Below are 13381 nucleotides of genomic sequence, written 5' to 3'. Positions count from 1 at the left end.
GTTTTATTTATTTGTCTGCTTGTTGGTGTGCAGCGCGTCGAGAGCATCTCTCAGGTAGATGGGTTATAACTCACCTGCAAGCACTCATCAATCTCCACAATTTGACTTCCTGCATCACGTACAACTGTTACCGTCATATTAAAGCACCGCGTTATAAAGATCAATGACTTTTTAAATGCGGCGCAGTTAAAGGTGATTGCTAATGATGAACTAGGAGCCGTTACGATGGCTGTCGCAGAGACGAGGAGAGTCTGCTCTATTATCGCCCTCCGTTTCTACGACGGCGACTGCTGATGCAGCAATAATATTTACTCTCCTGCAGCGCGTGCATCAAACCGCACTGATCATCATGTGATCAATACGCACAAAACTATTTTAACTAAACAGTCGATCTAAACCGTGAGCACCGCACGCCCGATTTACCGCCGTGCCGTCACCGTAAGCGAAGCACAACGAACGTAAACGCTGCTCGCACGGACGGAGCAAATTCCGCAGGCACGCTCGTGCTCTTCAGCGCGCGCAAGAGGCGCGCGGCGGTACCGTGACAAGAGCGCTGCGTCACCGAGCACGTTTAACCCCGCTAATGTCCCGCGGTACGCAGCTCCGGAAGCCCTGCGCCGAGCGCGCCTGATATGACAGATGGCCCACTGTCACCGTGTTTGGGCTGCAGCCCGCTGAGCTCGAGCTGGAAGTGTGGAGCGTTTATATCCTTAGAACGTGAACGGCGCGTGAGGCATTTGGGGTTCAGCTCGGCACGCGCGCGCGGGCAGGTTGAGGAACGCACGGATCCGCGGGTGGCTCTGCGCGCGACGCCACGCTGTTGCGTTTTAACAGTAACTTCTGTAGATTTTGATTCTGGAGGAGTGAAATAAAATAAGATTCTACAAAATAAAATATCTAATTTACACTATTCACAATTAGGAGTGAATGAAAGAGAGCTCTCGCGTGAAAAAAATGACTGAGACTCTTGATGTGAGCAGTAAACCTCAGATCATTCAGTTTCTGTTGTATGAGACATCAGTCTTAATCTACAGGAGGAGAAATCACCAGCGCGTGCTGAAACAAAGCTCTAGCTTTGGAACAACACCCATCACTTAGTGCTGTTGATGTTATCAGTATGGCACTTCGATGGCTACGGAGACTTATCTTCTTTCAGTCTCTGTCGCGCCTCTCTCTCTCTCTCTCTCTTTTCTCTCTCTCTCTCTCTCTGCATTGTAGGCTGATATTCCCTAGGCTTCCTCTCTCTGGCAGCCACGTAACACCCCCCCCCCCCCCCCACCACCTCTTGATGAAGGAAGAAACGGGCGGGTGCATAGATTGCCAGGTCTTAACCAATCATCTGCGACAGGCCCCACACTGCATTACCGCTGGTGACCTTCCCGCAGGTGGTGACAGTCATCTGTCAGCACCGACTCCCTGCCGCCCCTCCCTGTACTCTAAGGGGGGGATAATTAGGTCCGGTGGGCTGGCGGGGGTTAAACGGAGGCCACGCAGCCTCGCTAGCCAGACCGCACCGTCCCTGTCCCCGTAGCCATGATCCGGGGAGGGTGTATGCAGAAATCGGCAACTTGATCCGGACAACGCGGCAGTGAAGGGGGTGGCGGCGGGGGGGGTGGGGGGTTTCTGGGAATAGAGGGCTCTGTCGACAGAAATGGGGCGTCCGAAATGCCACGGAACGCGAACTCGTGCTGTCGCCGCCCTCGCTGTGACTGGAGAAGTGTGAACGTCCACGATCACGGGACACTGGGGGGGCGGTGTCCTTGCACCGCAGAGGGTCTAGGCCGCGGTTACGAGGCGTGGCGCTCCCATTACGCCCGCGCCACCCTTATAGCATCTGGCAGAGCCGGACTGGAGGTGGACACGCCCCCGTGATGCCTGCTCTCCTTTCCAGGAGCCAAAGCAGAACAGCTGAACATTGTTTCACCTCATTCGGAACACGAGCCCGAGCTATTCCCCGTCATCCGTCTGGCCAGATCTGTGCGCTGATGGGGGTACAAGCTGTTTAGTGCTGAGCGCAGTCTGCCCACAAACCCTTTTCCAGGCTGACAGAACCAGATCCAGAACTCCACCCACTCTCCCTCCCCAATCCGCCCACCACCGCTGCGGAGAGAGCGTCCACTCCCAGGCCTGCGTCTACCCGTCCCGTCAGAGTGGCGCCGATCTGCGTCCAGGTTCTGGCGCGTGTGAGATGCGGTCCTATAGCCCGGGTAACTTCTCCGGCTTTTGCCTCATCGTTTATGCTAATCAAACATATGGCACTGAGACAAACCAATAACCGCAGGTCCCTGCTGCCTCCTCACCAAACACAGAGAGTAGCAACATTACAATTCAGTCAAAATCCATTGCAAATGGCCCAGAGCTAGTTTGACTGTTCTGGACTATAAGTAAACAGGCAGTGGTGTCATAGAGGGAGCAATACACACCTGTTTTGGGTTTTTTTTTACCTTCCAGCCAAACACTTCTGCCCCCGCATCCCTACATATACCCCCCCCCCCCCCCCCCACACACACACACACACACACACACACACACACACACACACACACACCCACCCCATCCCCCCGGCCTCACTCTGCTGAAAGCCATTACAGAAATACAATTTCTAATGCCTTCACACAGGTCCGCGATCGACTGCAAACAAATTTATATTCAGAGAGCTACAGAGATTTATTTACTGAGCGGAGAGGAGAGAAACAAGCGAGCGTGTGAACCCTGGATGACCCCACAGCTGACACCAAGATGGATACGTGCACCATGCAAATGTGGTGAGGGAGATGTTGCCCTCAGTCATTCAGCACATCTCTGCCTGTAGAATCCCATTAACTCCAACAGCTGCCACAGTATCTCCAGGCCTGTATGAGCACCACTATACATCGCTGATTATTTCCAATTGTTTTTTAATCACTCCCCAGCAATAGTCAAAGCCTTTATTGGACCTGTAAGTGGAGGATTGCTCCAGCACTCAGAGAGGTGGTGCACACGGAGCACATGCGGGTTACAAGCTCTGGCGATCTATGAATGAAAATGAATGTTGTTCTAAGCATTCTGTCTTAATTTTTTTTTCTATTATGGAGAGTCTTCATTGGCATTGCTATTATTGCTGTTATTTTTACTGACAATAAACAGAATACATTTCATTGATGTCTCTGGAGATGAATTGTCCACTGGTACTTTAAAATATAAAAAAAATGTCTTCTCAGTTTGTGTGTGTGTGTGTGTGTGTGTGTGTGTGTGTGTGTGTACATAAGAGGGCATGAGTGAGAGTGTGTCTTTAGCATGTCTTTTTTCACTGAAGGGCTACATACTTTATTAAGTTGATAGCTAGGTGATGGTATATACACTAGTAGACTATGAGGAATGAGACAAATTAGATGATTAAGACTCGTCATTTCAGACTTTACATGTATGGAGAAAGATTCTCTCTGAACAGAAACTCATCTCAGTTCTCTGGTTTATTTCTGCATTCATAAGGTTTATATGAGGAGTACAAAAGTACATAATAGTCAACATGAAGAATTAGAGAAAGAGGGAGGGAGGGAGAGAGAGAGATAGACAACGAGAGAGAGGAGGGAACAGGGAAAGAGTGAGTGAACATGAACGACAGAATGAGAAAGAAAAATATTTTCAAACTATATATATTAATATGCACTCACTCTTAGTTTCACGCGATTTATTTTGTGAAACACTATCATAATAATGCCGGCCAGTATTTCTAATAAAACACTGGCTAATTCGTTTTCAGTTTATTCCCCTCAAACAGATCACCTGATATATGTAGCTACGTACAAAACAAAACAGTAGCAAGCTCTGGTGAAAATAACCGTCGTGTAGACGTCGTCCTCGTGGATTTCACTTTCATCGGCGTGTTTGGGGCCGACTATCGGTGAGGCAATGTTATAGGGGGAAGGATCTTTTTCAGTTCTGTGGATAAGATTATTTCCCCTTGTTTCATATCGTGAACAAAAACTGCAAAACATTTATGAGAGAAGTCACACGAAGGCAGGCATGGTTTCCTGTAGACTATTGCTTGTGTGTTACATTTATAATTCAGAAGACTTTAGCACGTTTTTAAGCGTTACTTGTGATTTAAGCTAAAGCTATCTTGCAGTTTTACAAAAAAAAATCCTTCATATGCAGCTCGTCCCCCTCATACGGGAGGCAGCTGTTAATTATCATTTGACCGGAGAATGACCTCATAACGACAGTTGTTTAGACCTCACATCATAAGTCACCGAGTCCGTTATCCAGTGACCTTCTCATTCAGTTTAACATAAATACTACTGCCACTTTGCCTTCAGTAACAACTGTTATTAAGTGGGTCTTGTATTATAATGTATCATAAATTCACAACTCTTCTCTCTGTGTGTGTGTGTGTGTGTGTGTGTGTGTGTGTGTGTGTGTGTGTGTGAGAAATTCTAGATGAAGGAGCAGACGAACACATGATAACCGAATTAAATTTAGGAATCCGAGCTCAACAATCCGCAGTTCACTTGCATGGTTGCTAACTTTAGACTCCTCGTGAGATTTGAGCGTAGGAACTACATATTAAGCATTATTGTTATATTAAATTACTATCATATATATATAGGCTACCTTATGTTTGCTGACTGTCGGCAACTAATAATAAAAAACAAAACAAATACAATAAAAATATCAATAAATAAACAGAACCAATTATTTAAAAAGTTCTTTCTCGTGATTTTGATCATGGACATTTAAAGCCTGATACAGCTGAAGCTTGTATAAGGTACCAGGATGTGACTGACGCATCAAAATATTTTGATATATTAAAAACTTCCAAGCAACTCGGTGATTAGGTTGAAAATAGTGAGGTGCATATAAACGCACAGGGAGCGAATATTAAACCGAATAACGAAGGGAAATCAAATTAGTCATTGTTTTTTCATGAGCTATTGACTCATGCTAAAGACTTTAATCCTTGGCTTGAATTCATTTCACGTCAGCAGTGCTCACAGCTGCTCAACAGAAATACCCACGTGTATTCATTTATTTTTATGCTGTGATACAAAGCCCACATAGTGTGTGTGTGTGTGTAATATTATGTATGTAATATCTCTACATTTTTACATAGAGATACATTACAATACATATACATTCATATATAATGTATATATAATGTATATATATATATATATATATATATATATATATATATATATATATATATATATATATATATATATATATATATATAATGTGTACAATCTGTTTAGTATGAGAGCCTTAACATCGTACATTATACGTTACCTTACTGTACGTTACCACTGATAAAAACATGGTTGGCCTGCACCTCTCGTGTTACATTAAGCCACAGACAAGCCGTTCGCTCTTTTTTTCACTACCTTTCCCTCTTTGGTATCATTTTGAAATGGTCATCAACAGTATATCTAGGTTCACTGCTTATAACGACACTATTTACAGGTCAAATGAGTCCTCTAAACTTGTTTGACTGGACTAGTAAACGCTCACCGAGATAAGGGAGATGTCCGGCTATTGGCCAAGAGTTAGAGGGCACGTCATCCCCATCCATCACGGATCGAATGTTTCTGCGAGGCACGTCTGTCCGGGGTCGGTGCCGGGATCCATAAGCTTGTGGAGAGTGGCGTCTACGTGACCGGACCGTCTGTGGATGGGGTTACTGTCGGTTCTAGGTTTCACCACACGGACGCTACACAAGGGGATGCTGTCATGAATTCTTATGAAGAGTTTGTGTGTGATGGAGAATTAACCACACAGTTCTCAAAAGGCAACTGTGCAACGGAGGCCAGGAATCGAGACCAAAGAGATGCTGAATTCCGATTCAAATTAGAAGAACATTTGCTAACGGAATTTTCCCAGCATCGCTTTCCGACTTTCCCCGACACTGGTGCGCGCACAAAACGCTCTCTGGACCTCGTCTACGCGGACTCGACCAGACACCCCTTCCCCCAAAATCAAGACTTCTACAGACCAATATGTCCCGATCGACCCCTAACCCCCTCCTTGGCGTGCACGCGTGAACGCGATCTTTCTGAAGTGCGCTTCTCCAACTCCTCAAACACCCTCAACTCACTCAAACAGGGAGAACACCGCGAGCGTGGGCCATCCTACGTCCAAAGAAATCACCACGCGTTTATGGACAACAATAACAAGCCTGCTGTCCCTAATATATTGCACGAGACCGTCCAACGTGGGAAAACTTTCGACTGGATGAAAGTGAAAAGAAGCCATCCTCGTGCGGGTAAGTTGGAAAGTTGCTGGAACTTTTAATGGATCCCGCAGACCTTCGCAGCAGGGTGATGAATTTGCCAGGTTAACTTAAGCTGGATTTCAGCATTCGGCATTATTAGGAATTCGTGGTTAAGTACCATAAGTGATTTTAATGCTGGCAGAATTTAATTCATACATGGTTAATGCAGGATGAAATATGTACTGGATAAAATCAGTTGTCCGGCGCTTGTTTGGTTCAAATTACGAACAATAATTAATCTGAATTCCTGTAAAATGCCTTCAGTAGTCCTCCACACGCAAAATCCCTATTTTAAACTTTAAATACTTAGAATAATAACTATTCCTATAATGTCAGAAATGAAAGCATATTAGCAAAGACAAAATTTTTATATAGAATAATTTCATATAAACAAATGTACATGACAACTCTTCCAAAATGTCAACTAAGCGATCCAAGATCTGGAAAAGTGGTAAGTGGTATCCTATCAAAGGCCAGGCTCTAGACTTGGCACGTGCGTGAGGCAGGCGGCTTATCATTACTTTACAGATTAGGCTACCCATCAGCACAACGGGGTGATGAAAACCTCAATGGTAATGCTTACCATAAAAAAAATGCAAAAACTACAAAACACTGTGATCTATTACCTACTTAGACTTTGCAACTGGCTTGCAAAGAAGCTATGAAAAATCATCGAGCAGGGATCCCCGGTTTTAACATGAGCACATTCCTTAGTGCAACCCTCTTAAACCGTGGAGAGCCCGTGTGAGGGAGTCCAGCTCCCCCTAGCTAACGTCTACACAGAGCCTACCATAAACAAGCTAAACTTTCCAAATCCAAGTGCTTAATGTAGACTGCTGTGAACAATCATTTTCACGTGTTAAATATTGTGGGCAAAATGAAAATCCTTCTCATATATATTTGGCAAAACCCAATTGTAGTCCTCAGTGTAGGAAAGTAAGAGAATTCTGTGGTACATAGCATCTTCCCATAAAATGTCACATTCAATGATGCTTGACCTGTATTACGTCAAAAGCATTTTATGTTTGTTGTGAGAGCTGTGTTAACCTGGGAATCATTCACAGCTCTGGTCATAAATCATAAAATCCAGCAATAACCATCAGACCGAGATCAGTTTATATTTGAGATGTCATCTCTCTTCAAATCAGTATTATGGCATGCACATGGTGTGCATACAGCCAGGTGGTAGATTACCCTCCCAGACCACGCTGATGATGTAAGATCACTCGCAGGCATATCCATCAGAGGAAATGTCTACATAGGGCTACAGTGCTTTGAGAGGATCAGACAGCTGTGGTCAGGAGGATGTGTTAGGGTGTTCCACTGGTCAGGAGGATGTGTTAGGGTGTTCCACTGGTCAGGAGGATGTGTTAGGGTGTTCCACTGGTCAGGAGGATGTGTTAGGGTGTTCCACTGGTCAGGATGATGTGTTAGGGTGTTCCACTGGTCAGGATGATGTGTTAGGGAGTTCCACTGGTCAGGAGGATGTGTTAGGGTGTTCCACTGGTCAGGAGGATGTGTTAGGGTGTTCCACTGGTCAGGATGATGTGTTAGGGTGTTCCACTGGTCAGGATGATGTGTTAGGGAGTTCCACTGGTCAGGAGGATGTGTTAGGGTGTTCCACTGGTCAGGAGGATGTGTTAGGGTGTTCCACTGGTCAGGAGGATGTGTTAGGGTGTTCCACTGGTCAGGATGATGTGTTAGGGTGTTCCACTGGTCAGGAGGATGGGTTAAGGAGTTCCACTGGTCAGGATGATGTGTTAGGGAGTTCCACTGGTCAGGAGGATGTGTTAGGGTGTTCCACTGGTCAGGAGGATGGGTTAGGGAGTTCCACTGGTCAGGATGATGTGTTAGGGAGTTCCACTGGTCAGGAGGATGTGTTAGGGTGTTCCACTGGTCAGGAGGATGGGTAAGGGAGTTCACTGGTCAGGAGGATGTGTTAGGGAGTTCCACTGGTCAGGAGGATGTGTTAGGGAGTTCCACCGGTCAGGATGGGGGCAAGGCCCTGAGCTTGCTATTCATCTGAAGGACATGCCACTGCATGCTACCCGTCTCTGCGGCGCCTGTCCATCAGTCCCACGGAAGCTGCGAAGGCGCTGAGAGTCCCTGGTGTCTCCGAGCGCTGGAGGAGCAGAAGGACCCTATTGTTCACGTCTGGTCTGATTATAGCAATCATGCACATCTGTCAACATCAAATTACTGGGCTGATCAAATTACTGGGGAGAGGATCTTACGCATAAGGGTTCATAGGGAAACCGTGTAAAGATCAACATTTTATGGGCATTCCATGGGTAGAGTGAAAAATAGCTTTTTCTCCCCTTGCGGCTGATTGGTCCTTGTGTATGTATCCAATTATAATATACCATAGATACAGAATGTTACCGTAGCGTGTGCGAGTTTGCAGTGCTGTTCCAACGTGCCTCTCGCCCAGGGCTGCTCCCTGCTCCCTGTTTGTTTTAGAAGACGTTGGCCTCACACGGCGTCTCGTGGGGTCCCGACAGGCCTCGCTGGTGCAGTTTATCTGCACATCACATGGCAGGAAGGATCTTCCCATTGGCAAGTACATTATAACACGGTGTTCTTAAGCACCCATTACCAAAACAACCCATCATTAGTGAATGAGCTTGTAAGGGTAGTCAACCTTGATGAAAATAAACTCCGAGATAGACGATCGATATCAAATCCGAGACGGTCTGCAGGCTGTTTTTCTTGGTGGGCGACACTGGGAGATCTTTTACTCTAAAAATGCATAAAAGCTGGTGAAACTGGATCTCACAGCATTTTGTATGTATTCCCAGTGCGACATTCTTCAATTATGCCCTGACAGCACCTGAATTACTGTGGGCTGGGAGCCCAGATGACTGAGGCAATCTGTATCGATCTTTTCTCCATTTCTTCTGCTCTCACTCAAGCTTTGTGGGCCTTGCCATCCCTGGCTGGCTGGCTGGTAAACCTTCTCCAAGTGGGCCCTTCCAAGTCATTCCTCAAACATTTAGCTTGATCTCTTTATGCCTTTTGGCTACTGCCAATTCTATTATCCAACTCCTCATTTATCAGTGTTCATATATACATTGTTTTCCTTTTTAGATGGAAATTCCTTAATTACCTGGTATTTGCCAGCAAATGTAGTGTTTGTTAGAATATCTCTGAATATTAGAGGTGACCTCAAAACCACTTTACCTCATCCGTCTTGATATTTAGACAGTTTGACTTGTTTTTGCTAGTGAAATGAGTAGGGCTCTTAAAACAGTGTCAAGAGCTATCAAAGACAGGCCATAACTCTCTATGGAGCTATCTACAGAGACTTTCACAAATTAGATGAAATGTTTGTGTATGGGTGTGTGTGTGTGTGTGTGTGTGTGGCTGGGTGTATGTGTGTGTGTGTGTGTGTTGATTCCTAAAGGTAACTGAGGCTACAACTCCTTCCATTAGCAATGAGTTAAATCATATCTTGATCAGTTATGTTAATGAAAGATTAATGTAAACACCTGAGTGTAAACACCTGAATGTAAATACCATGTTTTCCCATGATAGATGTTTTCTTAGATTTGGTGGAGGTTCAACACACACAGAAACCATCAAATGACTGATGATGATTCAATAAGCTATAGATATGAATAACTACTATAGCTTTTGGAATCATCTTCAGTATTTTGATGGTGTTCTGTGCGTGTTGAATCCTCAATAAGTCTGAGAAAACCCCGTCATGGGAAAACATTCAGGTATTTACACTCAGGCGTTTACAGTCTTGACTCAACTAATATCAGCCATCGTCATCTATGATCATCCGATAATATGAATGTTGTTTTGTTTTTAGGGAACTGCAGCTTTATTGTTAATAGAAAAGAAGATTACAAAGATGGGCAGAACCATAAGATTTAAATCTAATAGATACTAATTTGCACATGAAAACACACACACACACACACACACAGGTCAGCAAGCGGTTCAGGAGCTACAGTGAGGCCACAAGAGACCGCAGCAGCCCTGAGCGAGACGCCCTTATGTGTGTGAATGCGTTTCCCTCCAGGGAATCTTTTCCTCTGCATCCTCACCCTGCAGTACACGTGTGGTAAAGGAATGTGTGCCTAATAAAGGAAGCACGCCCACAGCCACAGTGACAGAGAAAACATGATGAATTCTGGATACGGCCCAACTGTTGGTGCGGCCCACACACTTCAGCATGGTTGGCCACATCTCAGCCCCCTCAAGGATTTTCTCCTGTGCAACCATTAAGATATTAATTAATGCTAATTTAATTTAGCATTAATTAAAATAAGTCTGAACTCATTGTCTAATTCAGTAATAACAGCAAAAATTATAATTATAGTAATTACTATAATTATAGTACTGCTGTCTGGACAATGAAAGCAACACCTCATCTCACAAAACTCTTGACCTTTGACGCGAACACCGTGACGTTGGAAGCAGGCTGAGCAAAGGTGATATTTCCTTCCCGCATTTGTGGTACCTGGCGGCCATTTGCCCCACTGTAGACCTGGAACATGGGGTGGCGGATAGCGACCGTGCCTCGCGGCTGGCCCTGACCTCCTGTGTGCCACGACCGGGTTCAGGGACAGGGTGACTGACCACTCTTCACCTCACACAGGGTCACACATTCAGCCACTCGTCACCTCTCATGGGGTCATGCGTTTACCACACATGAAAATGACCTTCACGACTGCTACACGTTCACCACCACAGAAAGTGTGTGTGGTGCGCAGATTTCAAACATGACAGTAGGCGTCTGTGCATAACTTACCCAGATTATTCACAAATGAAACTGGAAAATGTACCCTTAAAATGTAGGATAACCTCATGAAAATATGTGAGAATGTAGGTTTAACATTTACACTACAAATGTAAAAAATTTTCTTCAAAATATATATTTTTTCCAAATTCACTCTTCACTGTGTAACAGTATTATATGAACGCGAGTGTTTTTTTTGCAATAGGCTATGTAACAAAGAGAATAAATACTGCGTTAGTTCTGACATGTTACAAATTAAAACAACTGTAAACAGATTGCCAATTATTGGAGTTGCTGAATAATTGGATAATCTCAATTATTTATGTTACAGAAAGAGAAATCGTCGTTTGTATCGCATGTTGTAAACATTTTAACGATTAAGCAACGTACAGCACAGTTTCTGCAAACTATTGCTTGTCAGATCAAATGCTGCGTATTAACCGTTTTTGTATAATCCTGCGAAGGCAAACTATAGCTAATTTGTGGGAGATCCACCATAAGGTTGAATGACGTTTTGATCTTCAATTATAGAGACCGCAAACTGTTTTAATTCAAATTACATTTCGGTGCCATATGTTCGGGTTAGGGAACTCCTACCCTAATTATTTTGTAAACAAGCTAAATTCGGATGGAAAAATTGTAATAGATTATAATTTAAGGCTAATTATCACAGTAAGCCAAAGTAAGCTAACCATCCGTCTGGACAAAACTGTTATTTTTCTTGTATTGTGTTCACAGCTAAAACACAACTAATTTACGGACGGGGATTCCTTGATCCGGGAGAGGTGGACGGTGGTTTGGATCATCACGAGAACACCTTTAATGGACCTGTCGGAGTCCCACGAACCAACTTTAGCACCAAACAACTTACAGAACTAGAGAAAGAATTTCATTTTAACAAGTACCTGACTCGGGCCAGACGGGTGGAGATCGCGGGCTCGCTGCAGCTGAGCGAGACACAGGTGAAGATCTGGTTCCAAAACAGGAGAATGAAGCAGAAGAAGATGCAGCGAGAAGGCCTCGTGCCAGGACCTGTGGGTGATCCCGAGTGCAAAGAAAGTTTACCGTCAAACAAATCGGACGCAAGTCCGTCACCAGACGACACGTAGGCCTTAAGTCTTTGAATTGGTGGAATTGTTCACAGGCGCTTTACGCACCAAATTCGGTACTTTTAAAAAGGGCAAATATTGAGTAGCTTCGAAGATTGTTGATTTAAGGACAAAAATTAGTTAATAAAAATGATAAATAAATCAATAATAATAATATAATATAAGAATTGCTCACTACAATGAAGGGAAAACCTCATCTGGTGTGTTTGTTTACATGACGCTTCATAAAACTAATTTTTGCATAGGTTACATTAATGCACTTTACTATTCGTAATTTTATTTTATTTATTTATATTTATACTATACTGTTTTGTCAACAATTAGCATTGTTTAGTCTTATTTCTATCTTTTTTTCAACGTTTCGTATTGCAGATTCATCTTAGAATATGCCGTTACAAAATTAATATTTTGTTCATTTTGTTCGCTAATTAGGATTTTATACTTGGTAATCAAATGATCAAGTGAAAAGTGCCATCAAGGAAGGTTTGGGAAGGTTATTCGTAAAGCTAAATATAAATGGGAGGCACGCTAAAATAAAGCAACGAGATTAAATTCGCCAGTCGCGTTTTGAAATTTTACATTATGCAATATATTTTGATGCATGTTCAGTCTGTGGTAAGCACCTTAAGTTATCTCCATTCTCCACGGGTTTACCATATATCTACAGAGTGCTTTAAAATGAACAATAGTTTTACCTGTAGCTATTTTAAAACGGATTACAATGCAGGAAAAGAAAATCACCACATACACGGACGCGCGCGCGCTCGCAGACGCACACACACACACACACACACACACACACACACACACACACACACACACACACACACACACACACACACACACACACACACACAATACAGGTTATTCCCTGTATGGTCTTTGCGTAGGCCTACCTGTTGTATGTGTCATGTTCACGCTGCCGGTGCTTTTATCTGCAAATAAAAGCCGCTGCAAGATGATCGGTGCTTCTCGTCTTTCTAAATAATGGCTAAAAGCTGTCAACGTACTAAGTGCCTCCACTTAGCAGTGTATTTTCGGCAATTTATCGTTAGAACAGGTTAAATCGAGTGCCATAAGAGCAACCTTCACCAGTACTTTTTATTTAAAATACATCGTCCCACGAATGTGCACTTCAAGAGGGAGTAAGGCTGGTCGTATCGGAACACAGCCGAAAATGAGACCTGCATCCGCTCAACTTTATCCCTTGCAGTGCGTAAAGTGCAGTGCGTAAAAATAATATACCAGTGAGTGCAATAGCACCGTTCAAAA

The 13381-nt window shown here is 44.0% G+C and overlaps 1 protein-coding gene across 1 annotated transcript; it reads left to right on the top strand.

Annotated features, from left to right (window-relative positions):
- Positions 1-5407: 5407 nt before the first annotated feature.
- Positions 5408-13245, top strand: hoxc1a (homeobox C1a). Its single transcript, XM_076984238.1, has 2 exons — positions 5408-6241; positions 11739-13245. The coding sequence occupies exons 1-2, from the start codon at positions 5710-5712 to the stop codon at positions 12107-12109; spliced, it is 903 nt and encodes a 300-aa protein (XP_076840353.1). The 5' UTR covers positions 5408-5709; the 3' UTR covers positions 12110-13245.
- The last annotated feature ends 136 nt before the right edge of the window (positions 13246-13381 follow it).

The sequence above is a fragment of the Brachyhypopomus gauderio genome, chromosome 21 (genome assembly GCF_052324685.1).
Source record: "Brachyhypopomus gauderio isolate BG-103 chromosome 21, BGAUD_0.2, whole genome shotgun sequence".
In the NCBI taxonomy this organism is placed as follows: domain Eukaryota; kingdom Metazoa; phylum Chordata; class Actinopteri; order Gymnotiformes; family Hypopomidae; genus Brachyhypopomus; species Brachyhypopomus gauderio.
The sequence above is the reverse complement of the archived record's forward strand: the minus strand, read 5'-3'. Positions and strand labels throughout refer to the sequence as shown.